The sequence below is a fragment of the Prinia subflava genome, chromosome 1 (genome assembly GCF_021018805.1).
Source record: "Prinia subflava isolate CZ2003 ecotype Zambia chromosome 1, Cam_Psub_1.2, whole genome shotgun sequence".
NCBI lineage: Eukaryota > Metazoa > Chordata > Aves > Passeriformes > Cisticolidae > Prinia > Prinia subflava.
Genome location: NC_086247.1, coordinates 130,226,185 through 130,239,161, shown reverse-complemented (window position 1 = coordinate 130,239,161; position 12,977 = coordinate 130,226,185). Strand labels below are relative to the sequence as shown.

The 12,977-nt window shown below is 40.0% G+C and overlaps 1 protein-coding gene across 3 annotated transcripts in view; it reads right to left on the bottom strand.

The window, feature by feature from the left end:
- The window catches only part of CALCR (calcitonin receptor), a 155,268-nt gene that overhangs the window by 37,395 nt on the left and 104,896 nt on the right, over positions 1-12,977 (bottom strand). For all 3 annotated transcript variants that reach the window (XM_063412197.1, XM_063412215.1, XM_063412206.1), the window contains exons 5-7: positions 11,562-11,674; positions 7,431-7,522; positions 2,407-2,533 (exon numbers count right to left, since the gene is read on the bottom strand). In XM_063412197.1, the coding sequence (XP_063268267.1) occupies positions 2,407-2,533; positions 7,431-7,522; positions 11,562-11,674 (332 nt within the window). The remainder of the gene's footprint in view (positions 1-2,406; positions 2,534-7,430; positions 7,523-11,561; positions 11,675-12,977) is intronic.

The window sequence follows — 12,977 nt, the reverse complement described above, 5'->3', positions numbered from 1 at the left end:
TCAATCCTTCTTGTTTCAAAATTACATGGATTTGTTGATATCCTCATAAATTATGAATCACTGAAAGTATTTTCCCATGGCATTTCACATTTAAAAACTATTGTGGAACTTTAGGTAGGGGAAAAAAAAGCAGGAACTACTGGAGTGGAAACACATTTATTATTTTGCAGAATAAATACCAGCAACTTCATCTCCATATATGGCCGCCATGAGTGATATCAATGCTTGAAATTCAATTTACACACTTCAGTATTTCTGTACATACTAAAACTGAGTATGTTAAAACAAACTAAAACATACATCAGCCTGTGAAGCTCCAAAGATGCAAGTGTAGAAAGTGGATAAGTGCAGCAAACTAGAGGAAATCAGAAGCAGTAGTCTTCAAATGGACTTATTAAAACAGAGGGTGCAGTAGGAATAGAAAAAAATCCAACCTGTAAGGCTTTAATTCGCTATGTTTATAGGCATCAGCATAAAAATATTATGGGATTTTTTTTTTTTCATTTTAAACATAAATCCTCTAAGTCTTCATATACTCACATAGGGATTTTCTGTAATTTCATCATATGTCAAAAATGTGCTCCTGTCTGTTAATTTTATTTTCCTACTCACAAACTTACAATTTTATTATGTTACTAAGCTAACAGGATACAGTTTCTAGTAAGGTCAGGAGACTGAACACATTAGCAGGTCACCTCACCTCCTTTTTATTCTTTTTTTTATTTTTTTGGGAGGGAAATCTAGAATGTGAGGCAAGAGCAAGCAGTGAGTGTACCCTTATCCCATAATTGATGGTACCATACTTGAGAGACCCCAGATCTTCTGACCTCAAGTTTTGTACCTTGTCTGTAGACAGCCTTTCAGTGCTGAGTCAAAGGCATGCAAATTTGGCTTGGAAGAAGAAACTGCAAAACAAGGGCTTTGCTCATCCAAACATCTACTTAGCCAATAAGTGCAGCCAGTTTTGTTAACAGGACACCCTGAGTCATCTCCATGACTATGTTGAGCATTTAGGCTCCTCTTCACATTCTGAGCAGACCCGAGAGCTGAGCGTGGGTCATGAACCCTGCTCTGCTTTGGGGCTCCACGGCCTCCAAAGGTACCCACTGGTGTCACTTTTATCCTGGTTGTGCCATAGCAATGGAGGTGGGGGATTTCATCAGATGATGCTCAGTGGGCTGGAACTTTTTCTGTGGCCATATGGGAGCCTCTGACTTCACTGGTGTACAGATTTCGCTTCCAGTAAAGATCAGAGCAAAAGGCACTAGAAACTGTTCTTTAATGAAATCCTGCAACACAGGACTCCTTCCCATGCCCTCAACTTTTAGGTTAAACCATTTCAGATAATTTATTTGTGCTGTCAGAAAGCTTTATTCTTAACCCTGAGGTAATGATTTTACCTCAATTTAGGTGCCTGATATCATCTGTCAGCTTTTTATCTTCAAATATCAAGCATTACATCTCTTGCACAGGCTATCTACACATGATGCTATGCAAGGAGGAGAAACAAAATGTGCGATTTTTAAATTATTCTTCTGCTCTTCTACTTTTTAATCTCCAGATGGTCTCTGAGGCTGGTGATGTTTTCTTTAGGCTATATATTTTCTGCTTTAATTAACTTACTTAATCAGCACACATTTGAGAGACACACATATGATCAGATAATATCAGGTGAAGATATTTAGTTCCTTCCATGAAATTAGAGGCAGATAAATGGTTGAATCATAATTGAATGATCTTATTAGACTACAAGCTGATTAGTGTTAAAATGAAACTTGAAATTATCACGTTTGCCTTAATTTCACATTGGCTGGGGCTGCTGTAAGACTGAGTACAATGTGATTGCTGGGTTAGGGAGGAAGATCAGAGCTGGATGACTGAAATCTGCCATATTTATCAGCTGAAGGGCTGACACAATTTGCATCACTATCTAAGCACAGTGAAGGTAACTAATGTGTTGATTTACTGCCTCCCAAGTTAAAAAAATGCAGCAAATAGACCTTTTTGTGCGTTATATTGAAAAAAGCCATCTCTCTTTCCATCCTGTCCCTCCCACACACAGTGTGTGTGCATGTGAAGAAGGACTGGCAGTCACCAAGTCATCCATCACCTCAGGGCCTTTGCTGGGAATCATCAGGGAGTTATTGCTGGGAGCAGTGGAGGTCTGACACATACTTGTGTGAATGGGCTGGCTGGAGCAAGGCTGGGGCTTGTACAAGGTTCAAAGATTTTTATTGCTTGGTGAAAGATCAGAGCAAGTTTGAGTGAAATTCTCAGAATCTGCACCCTCTGTATGTGTTTTCCCAGATGGCTATCATTAGCTGAGGGATGGGAATTCTTGGTTTTGGCATGGCCATAGTGATTTTACTTGGGTGCTAGGATGGAGAGGAGTCATGCAGTACTTACAGGATCCCTTTTTACAAGGCCTGGGTTTGGGACAACAGCAATGAGGTGAGCAATGGTGAACATGGAGTTCAGCACATAGGAAAAAAACAAATTCTTATGCAGTGTTATCCTTTGACAGCTGAGGCTCCTGAAAAATATGTAACACATGTCATAAATTAGTATTTTTCCTCTGATGTCACTTTAACAAGCTCTTTCTGGCAACAGTCCCTCAAGAATGTCTTTTGGCAAGGCATAATTGGAAAATACATGCCTTGCATTGCAGCCATAACCCCTGAAAAATTTCTGGGTTTGTTTTTACACCTGTTTAGCACCACACGGTTTTTAGACCATGTTGTAAAGACCTGTCCAGCTACATTCTTAGCCCCTGATGCCTTTTTAAATTCATGGTAATTGAGATATTAAGTGGTGAAGCAGAACCCTGAGAATTTTTGCATGTGCGTGATACAAGTAATGAATATCAGGAATACTGCTTTATAAGTAACTGTTCCCTGGAGACTCAATTTCTCAAATACTCAGATGAAAATAATTTCCTACTTCAGGAATTAGTAGTGAGACAGAATGGGAATTTGGGCAGGAATCTCCTTAAATTACAGGGGGATTTGGGTTGGTACCCTGCATATTTCAAACTCCAGCTGAGATCCCAAAGTAGAGGAGGTAGTTTTCCTGCTCAGAAGGAGAAGAAATGTCTTGAAATCACTGGTTTTGGGGAGGGTAGGATTTATGCTATTGTGGGTAGCAGAGTTTCACAAGGTAAGTTTTGAGAATACTTGTGAAACCAAATCATGACTGTAGTTTCAGACCTGAACCATCTCCAGATTCTAATTCATACCCAAATCCTCATGTCACCTCTTCATACATCTCTGAGCCAGAGAAAAAGGCCCCTGCAGCTCTCCATGCCCCAGAACATAGCATCAGGCTGACAGAAAGGCAGTCATGGAGCTGTTAGACAACGCTGTGCTGTTCAGTGAGCACTGAGAGCAAGAAGACAAAACAGCTAGGTAAAGAACAGCTAAGAAATATTACTGTCTTGCTGGGGGCAAGCTCAGCACTAGGAGTCTTTTACAGCCTGGAATGGAGCACAGGTGGTGGCTTTCTTCTCCTCTGCATGTGGAGGCCAATGCAAAATGCACTCTCTTCAAAAAGAGAGCTAATCTAGCCAATTGAACCCTTTTCTGCTTATTTTGCTTGCTTCCTTGATTTATTTCCCTTCTTTAGCCCTTTGGTCACCTGCCATTTATTCTTTGTTTTTCTTACACCTATTTTCCAAGTCATTACATTGAATTCTTCTTTTAGCTTGAGCTAATCTTTCTCATTATAGTTGTCATTATCCAGCAAAGCTTATCCCTTCTTTGGACCTCCCTGTTTATCAAGTCAGCATCTTTGGTTCAGGGTGTCCATGAGATGCAGATCCTGGTGGCTAGGAATGAGAGTATCTCTGTACGCTTGGTCCTTATTTTACAGCCTTCCTTTGGCATCAGCTATTGGCAAACATTGAGCACCAGATACGGGGCTGGGTTAATGAACTTTCAGTTTGATTCACTGTAGGACATGGTATTGGCAGAAATGGACCATTCTTGGGAGCTATTTTTGCTACACTATGCTCTTGTGCTTACTCCACTTGTATTTGTCCCCATCACAAATCTAGTCTGATGTTCCTTTTCTGCTCCTAAGCTCCAGAGGTATTTATTCAGTGCCGTCTTCCTTCCTCCCTATACTTCACCACAATACCTTGCCTATGTCACTTAACCTCACTTTTTTGGGACACTATGACATGCTTACCACCGTTTGTCTTTCTTTTGCAGCCCTGGGAACAGGACTGGTGTGACATCATTTCTGTTCCCAAGAAATAAAGATTTCCTTATTACTGGGAACAATCTCTTCAGCTCCTGGCCACAGAAATGCAGGGCCCTTGTCTCTCCAGGTGCCTTTCTATGTGGTTTCCAGTACAGAGAGTCTTTTGTGACAATCTCAGCCAGACAGATGTGTCTCAGCTCCCATTCCTGTCCTTCCTCATTGCTCTGCTTGACTTTTGGCAGTCTTATTCATCTGTTAAATTGAACTGTCTCTCAGTACATGTTTCCTTTGTGTGCTGCCCAGCCTCCTTTCCCCGCCTGCCCTCTTCTCTTAGTTTTGCTTTCTCCTCCTTCTCCCTCAGTATTCCCTTTCCTCCTTGATTACAGCTTTCATGTTAAAGGTCCACCTGTAACATTAGCATTTATTTCCATATTCTCACTTTCTGATTTGACCTTCAGTGTTTGCCGTCACAATGGCATCAACACCTGCCTGACTTGGTCTGCTCCAAGAGGAGAAACCAAAAACCAAACCCTTACTTGATTCATCCTTTCTGCTGGTTTCAATGATTACTCCTCTGACCTGTTTTAGCTCTCTTCCTGGCCCTTTTCGTGTTACTAATCATTCCTTTGTGATGTTTTCGGAGATTTTTTGGCATTGTCCCCACCACCTTTCAGTATTCTCCCTACTCTGCTTCACTCTTGGGCACATGGTGTGACTCTTGGGGATGATCCTATGCAAGGCCAGGAGTTGGACTCCACGATCCTTGAGGATCCCTTTCAATCCAACTTATTCTGTGATTTTGTGTGGTTCTGGCAAATCACTATGCAAGAAGGTATAACTAAGCCAGTTATCCATGTCTAAAACTTGTGAGCTTTTTGTGTCTCCAAGCCTCTATCCATTGTCTCTTTAGATTTTCTTCAGAGTCTCCTATGTTTTCTGTGGCTCCCCTGTGTTTCACGCTGATTTTGTCTCCTACATTTCCTTTTTCAGAGATAAATTCTCTTATCTACTCACAGTCACCCTTACTTTATAGCTCCTATCTCTACTTCTCTATTACAATCAGAATATTTTCCTCCCAGAATTGCACTGTGAGTCTGTCATTTTTCTCATGTACGAATACTGAGAATACTGATTTTCCCGCCTAGACATTTATTTTCCTCTCCACCCCCACTGTTTAGTTATCAAAACTTTTTCATGCTTTGCACCATGTTCTCCCTTGCCCCTAGGGAAAACTCCCAAAAATTTCACAAAATGTCATTCCATCCATTACCCTTCAACTCCTTTTAAGAGCCTTGGCAGCAATTAGACTGCAGGTGCATTCATAACACAACATCTATTCTTCTGACTAATATAGATTTGTTGTACTCCCCATCTGTCTTTACACAAATGTCTTTGTTTTAATGATTCAACTGGAAGTGATTTGGAGGTAGGAGTACCTCTTTTCTTTTGTGTTTTATTAAATAAGATAATGAGGTCTCGCTCTGCAGTTAAAGAAATCTTGCAACACTGTGACGATGCATGAAGATGTTGGACACTCTATTAATACTTTCTCCTGTTATGAGTTAGCATTACTTAGTGATGCTCATCACTATTGATTCATTATTCCCTTCCAAAAGTACTGCAACATCTGTGATGCCAGATCATTATGAATCTTGATACCCAGAAGTGAACTGAAAATAAATCTCCGCTAGCAAAAACTTTTATGTGGGAAACTGCAATCCCTGCAAGCTGCCTCTGAAGTCAAAGGCTATTATACAGTTCTGAAATCATCTCTTGCTATCTGATGGGCTGTCTGATTGACAGCTTCCCTTCAGCTGAAGGTCAAATAACCTATTGTTGTCATAGCCAGATGATGGAAAACAGCTGAAGGTTACATGAGCCCTGCTCCCACATAGCTTCATTCTCACTTTCCTGTGATTGTAGTTTGGTTTCCTCTTTGTCCTCCCATTATGAAGCACTTTGGTTTAATTCCTTTCTGTTTTCTCCCTGTAACCTTTGTGTCATGGCTTAGTCATGGAGGGGGAAGGAGAAGCAGAGGAGGAAGGAGAGGAGGAGGTGTGTTAGTGTCTGGAAGGCTGCTGCAAAGGCCACTCTTTGGGTGCAGCCTGGGACCGGTCAAGATCACGCGTTGTTCATGAGTCAGAGCTCAGAGCGAGTCAGAGAGGCTGACCCTGCCTTGCTCCTGCAAGGAGCCACCTTGCTGGTCCCTTTAGCACACCTATTTCGACCAGATCCTGTCTTTATCGTCACAAAGAACTCAGACCAGAGTATGGGGCTCCAAATCAGATGAAACTGTGCTCTTTCCAGTTTTCTTAAAGCATTACTGTGGCTATGGTTTTGTGCTATTTATCTGCTTAGATGGGAAGGGAATTCATCAGTTCACTTGGCAGAGTTTCTAGCTATCTCTATATCACAGGCACTTGTCAAATTGCCTCTTTGGAAATTACCAGAATTCAAAGCCTGTATTTTGGATCCACATATTTGGGATTTGCAATCTTACAGAATCTTATATTCTATGAAAAGTCCAACTATTTAATTTTCCTATGTTTCCTAGTCTTATTCTTTGAGGTGCTGATGTTGGGGGCTTGATCTTTTCCTGATCCTCCTTTTGACAGTTGAGGCAGAGGCATCTAATTGACAGTACACAGGGTCACTAAAGAACAAGACTGAAATGCTCTAGTTAACCTGCCATACAGTAGCTGAATATGTTTAGTCTCCTTTAAAATTCTGATACAGCCCTTTCCTGGTTTTCATTTTAATGGGGATAACAGGCTGCACACTGGTGCCAGATTTACTCTTAGGGCTGAGTCCTGACAGCACCTACTCAGTTCAGCAGCTCAGTCCTACAGCCTCAGATGCAGGTAGTTGCATTGAGGAGCTTGGAGCTCCCAGCCACTGCCCCATGCAGTCACGGTGCCTGGCAAGCTCTGGACGTGCAAGGAACATAAGGCAATAGGGAAATGAAAGGCTTTACTGCATCCCCAGCTGCACCATTTCCCCATGGGCTGCACTTTCACACCAGTCCTGACAAACATAAAAACATGGTCTTGGCTACACACCACTGGGAGGGGTCCCCTTGGTGAGAGGAGCTTGTGCTCAGACTTCTTCATCAGGATTATATAAAAACACACTCAGAAAAGCTGCTTCTCACTGCCAAGACACCTTCCAAAATTTCCTTTGGTTGAGATGCTTCAGAGAAAGGAGAGAGAGCGTCTGTAAGAAACACTTACTTGAAATAGAAGAAAATTGCCAAGGAGATCAACAGGGATGTTATAGACAAAGCATGGCCAACGATTGCCATATAATAAAGAATGAACGCCATCTGCAATTTAACAAAAAGAAAAAGCAAGCATGAATAATTTGCAGGCACTTGGTTTGTTTTCTCATTAAGGAAGAATCTAAAAACTCAGCCACCCATTTTGTATTTTTTTTCTTTCAAACATTCTTTTTCTATATATTTTTAATAATAGCAGTCTATTGAATAGCATGATTCATGACCTAAAGATAAGTGTTTCTTATATATGTAGATCTGTTCCTGATATATTGAAGTAACTGGTAAGATCCTTGCTCACAGGGTCAGTAACTTTCCCAAGCTCTAGGGTAATGCAGCAGATGTAATACATTTAGATTTTTAATATGCCCACGACAAGTATTCACTCATAAAAAAAAAAAAAAAAGGTTGCTGCAGGATTGGTAGAAAACTTTTATGGGTTGAAAGCAGCTTAAACAACAGGGATTAAAATCTTAATGGTCACTTTTGAAGATGAGTCAGTATTTAACTGCCCTCAGGACTTGTATTAGGGCTGAGTTTTTGTTCAATGTATTCATCAATGACCTGATCCAGAGAAACTTCTAAATTTCCAGGTAATATTTAGGTCTTCCAGATAATATTGAGGCACTCACAAAGGACCTCATTTAATTGAGGGGCCAAGAAGATGCCATATGAGCTTTAATACAGAAAAAAAGTGGGCTGATAGACCTAGGATAAGCGATCTAAACCCTGCCTACACAATGCTTAACTTAGGACTAGAAACCAAACTCAGGAAGGAGATCTTGGAATCATCCAGGCCAATTCTCTGAATCAGGGGCTTACTGTGTAATGATAGCCAAAAAGCCAGCCAAATATTACAATAAAAAAAGACATTGAGGGTAGAACAACAACATATATTTGAAATTTACAGCCTTAAATGCATGTGTGCTTCTAGTCTCCATAGCCCATGAACACAGAAGAGCAAGGAAACGTGAAAAAAGGCAACTAAAATAGCTGAGGTTGAGTTTCTGTGAGAACAAAGGCTGGGATTTTCCTTTTTGGAGAGGAGAAGTCAGAGGGGCTTATGACCAAGGCTTTCTGCATCATGAAAACAGCAGATGAGGAGAACATTATTCTCAATGCACACCACACAAGAACAGCACATCCTGAGACAAATTCTGGTTTGCATTAGTGTGAATCTCGGTGCTGGGCAGCTCAGTGGCCTGACAGTGCTGAGAATCCAGTACCCATGGACAGATAACTGGGCTTTCACTGTGACTCGTGGTGGGAAATCTGAGAGAGGCTGATCCATATTTTTTATGCCAGTTGTAAAATAAAATTGCAGGACAGCACCTAGGCTGCAGAATGTTGAGGTGTTTAAATGTCACACTTTGGTCTCAGTCAAGCTCTTAAGCATCAGCCATCTGTCAGAGGAGTGAGTGAAGGAGGCTAAATGCCATGCCAGGCTTCACCACTGCCTCCAAGGACATGTTAGCGGCCTCTCTGGGAAAAAAGACTGGAAGTCTTAGCTTTTCTTCTGGGTTTATTTTCTTTTCAGCTCTACTTAATTCATTTTTCTTTTGCTATGCATGAGCAATTTTCCTCTTCCCAGTGATTAGATGAATTGCTTTTTGTCACCTGAAGTTTTGACACTCCCATCTTTTTGGTGTTCCCAAGTAATTTTAAACTTTCCCTTGAGAACAAATATGAACACAATTCTGAAAGCAAAGCCATTCCTCATAGTAAAGGTGCACATCTTATATAATTTGGTCTCAAAACATTTTACAACTTTCAAAAAAGCTTCTGCATTCATTAACCTAGGTGGTGGTAGCCTGATCCAGATTTAAACCAGAGTCACATTTACACTGATCTGACCATGTAGAAGAGACATGATCTGAGTGTGAATACCATTCACCAAGTTATGGAAAACTATGCAAATTTACTGAAAATACTATAGGTCTTCTAGTTCTCCTTCACAAAAACTATCCACTGCATTGTTTGTGAGCACAGATGTTTGATAACCTATTCTGAGAGCACCAGCAATCCCAGAGAGCACAGACATGAGTGTGGAGAAAATGAGATAACTTTCTCCAATACAGAGTAGTGGGAGAGGTTTACCTCTGTGTGTGTGAATCTTGTTCCACTTCATACTACATGATTGCTGTGTTTATTCATGACATCAAATGGATATACTCTTAAAGCCTGAATTTAATTTACATACAATCTGTTCAAAAATGTTTTTTCTACCTGTCTTTTATACAACCTATAGCCTGAAATAGCTAGAAGTAGGAAAGATCCCCAGATAGCTACATGCAAATTTATGTACACCCTGAAGGATTCTTGGTTATTCAATCTATTTGACTTTCTGTTCTCAAGTGCAAAAGTAATTGTATATTTGGAACTTGACAACTGCTTTTTTCATTGCATCCTACAAATTTACTATGCCAAATGCTTAAAAAAGCCCTTCAAATATAATAATGATGACACATCAGAACAAACTGAAATGTTGGCTAACGAAGTGTATGGTCTATCACTACATTTTCAAGAATGGGCTATAATTTTTTTTTTCAATGTTCTGTCTCAAAAGTAAAACATATTGGTATTTTCAGCTAACTTCAAACAAATGGTGAGCACTTCAACTAATTTCTGCATTCCTTGAACTGGCCACCTGTCATGTCCTTTTGACACATAGGGCTTATATAACATGCCGATTCCTTACATTTTTTGTTTGTTCAGATTTTTTATCCTGGGTTTGGAAAACTTAAATAGTCTTCCTTATTCCTCTAGAATTCTTCACTTGAGGAAAGAGAATTCTCTGAGACTAATGCCTTTGACTCAGTTAATTATATTATACGTATGTAACTGGAAATAGTCTACAAATGAAACACATTTCTGTTTACTGAAGACTTGGTTTAAAGGTCATAATCTAACTTGGCATGTCTTCAAAGACAGATTCTTTCTGCATTTTCCATAACTTTTCATTTCAGAAAGATAATTATGTACATATAATTTTTCTTTGTATTATAACTCTTCTCTGCATGAATGATGTTCAAAATTCTTCTTCTGGAAGGCATGGATAATAGGTAACAGAAATACTTTTTTTTGCCTTGTTATATATTTAAGATGCTTCCATGTAATGCCTCTGTAAGCTCAAATTGTTACTGTTATTCTTACCTTTTCTCATGGGTGAGCCTCATTTTACCATGATAGTTTGTCATGCTGCAAAAACCATTAGAATTCACCTCCTGCCTGGTCCAACAAAGTTTTGCAAGGCCTTTTGGGCTGAGTTACTACCGAATACACCTGCATAGTGCTTTTTGGCTGCATAAGAAGAGGTCTTCCAACACAAACCCCAAATCAAATCACTTGAATATTTTCCTTCCACCATTCCAAACAGTCACAAATTTTTCTGTCACAAATCTGTAATCAGATTTTCCTGGAGATCCACTTGCATTTGAGAAATATATTTATTTTTATGAGCTTCCCTAACTTAATTTTTTAAAAGCTTTTCTCAGATTTCTATCTCCTTATTTCTTTTGGTGCTTTTATATTTAGTTCTTCTCTTTCAGTTTAGCACCTTGATTTTGTAAATAGTCTCAATTTCTTCAGTAAAAGTCAAAGTTAAATGTGTTCATGCTTGTAAGATTTTCTGGATTAATGGTGCCTTCATAAATAGTGTGAATTCAGGGTAATACTCTCATCTTAAGAAACATAATTTTGACTTAAATTAATATAACTAGGCCCGCCCAGAAGACATCAACATCTTGGAATATTATTGTTACAGAAAGCAAAATTGAAACTCTAAAAGATTATTTTATAAATGTTGGTCAATCAGGGAAAATCATAGGAATTAAAAATGCATCTGAAAAATACTGCAAAACTTGTCATATGAATTACCACTAAATTATCCACCCCACAGCAAACCAATATTGAGGTTTGAACACTCATTCAATAATTTGGAGAAGCTAAAATCACAAGAGCAGTATTATTTAAGTCTTGTGCAACAAATAAAGCTGAATGATACGGCTATTCTGGTCTCTTTCACATGTATTATTCCTAGCTGAGCCCAAAACATTGCCAAACAACCACTGCCTCTTTAACTTCAGCATACCTTCAGTTTTTCAGAGGTGAAAGAGTTGCACAGGGTGTAGTTGGACCAGGTTCGGTTGCTCTCAGGATGGCGGAACCAATTTCCAGTTTCATCACAATATTTTGAAGCCCTCTCTGATGATAAATTGCAATAACAGTTATTTTAACATAAGCATGTTATGAATTAAAAAATCCATTCAAAAGAATTTCTTTGTTTGGAAATTAAATGTCTGTGTAATAAAATCCAAATGATTTTCAACCTGTGTAATTAATATACTTCTTGCTGTTTTGTTGTTTTGGTTTTTTTTTTCTGTGACTTATCTGGTGGTAAACTTGTTTAGCTGTCTCCTTTTGCACCTCACCCACTACGGTATATATCTCAGCCTCCATTCAGATGCAATATTTAGCTGATAATAACCCATTTAAAGAGGCTGTTGACAGCAGTTTATGGAAGAGAAAATAACCACGGGTGCTGATGCCAGACCTGAAGGAGTGTGCAGGGTTTCAAGTATCAGGGTTAAATGAGTTAAAAATACTGCAGAGATAAAGGGCAGTGAGTGGTGTATAAACCAGAGCCTGTGTGCTGGAGATGCCAACAGCCCCAGCCCAGTGCTCTCTGTGTGCAGAGGAGTGGGAGAGTCTTGCCCATCCTCCCCACTGGTGGAACCCTGACATGCAGAGAGGGAGCATTGCTGGCTCTCCTCAGGGACTGTGCAGCATGCAGGCACAGAGACAAGCAGCCTCACAAACATCTTGGCCCTGGTCCCACGTGTCCAGTTTAATTTAAGATGGCTGCAGAGTTCTTTGTTTAAATAATCTGATGTGTCTTTGGCCCGTGCACAGGTGTCTCTGGTGCTGGTTCCTTTGCCACAGGTGTCCCTGCTGTTTGGCTCACGATCCAGGCTCGTGCTCCTCTGCACATCCTCTTGCTGTGGTGGGGGTCAGTGGGGTTTCTGCAGGACACAGCTCTGTGGGATGCCTGGAGCTGCAGGTGTGTGCTGTCTGTGTCCCCCCAGTCAGGCTCACTGCTGAGGTACAGTCACTCCTTACCACCTGTCAAGTTTTGGATCAGTTCCTTTGGCCTTCCCTCAAGCATTAGCTACATGGCAGTCACTGGAACGTTTGCCCAAGTAACAATGACAGGATAAGATCATAAACTTATAAAAAAATAATTAACAATTATTTGATGTCTTCTTAGACAGTGACACAGAGACTTATGAAAAACATGTTTTTTAAGTCTGACTTTTTAAATGGTCTGAAGTCTGAAAAGTTTATCTTGAATTTCCTAGGCTTTTCTAGCTCTATAATTTGATTTGCTTTATACTTAGATTATCAGCATTTCCAGTAAATACACCTTTGGAGAGCCCATAGCCATTTGAACAAACACAGTTTCATTTTTTGTGGTTAACATTCACACGTACTTTTCTTCATCTGATGA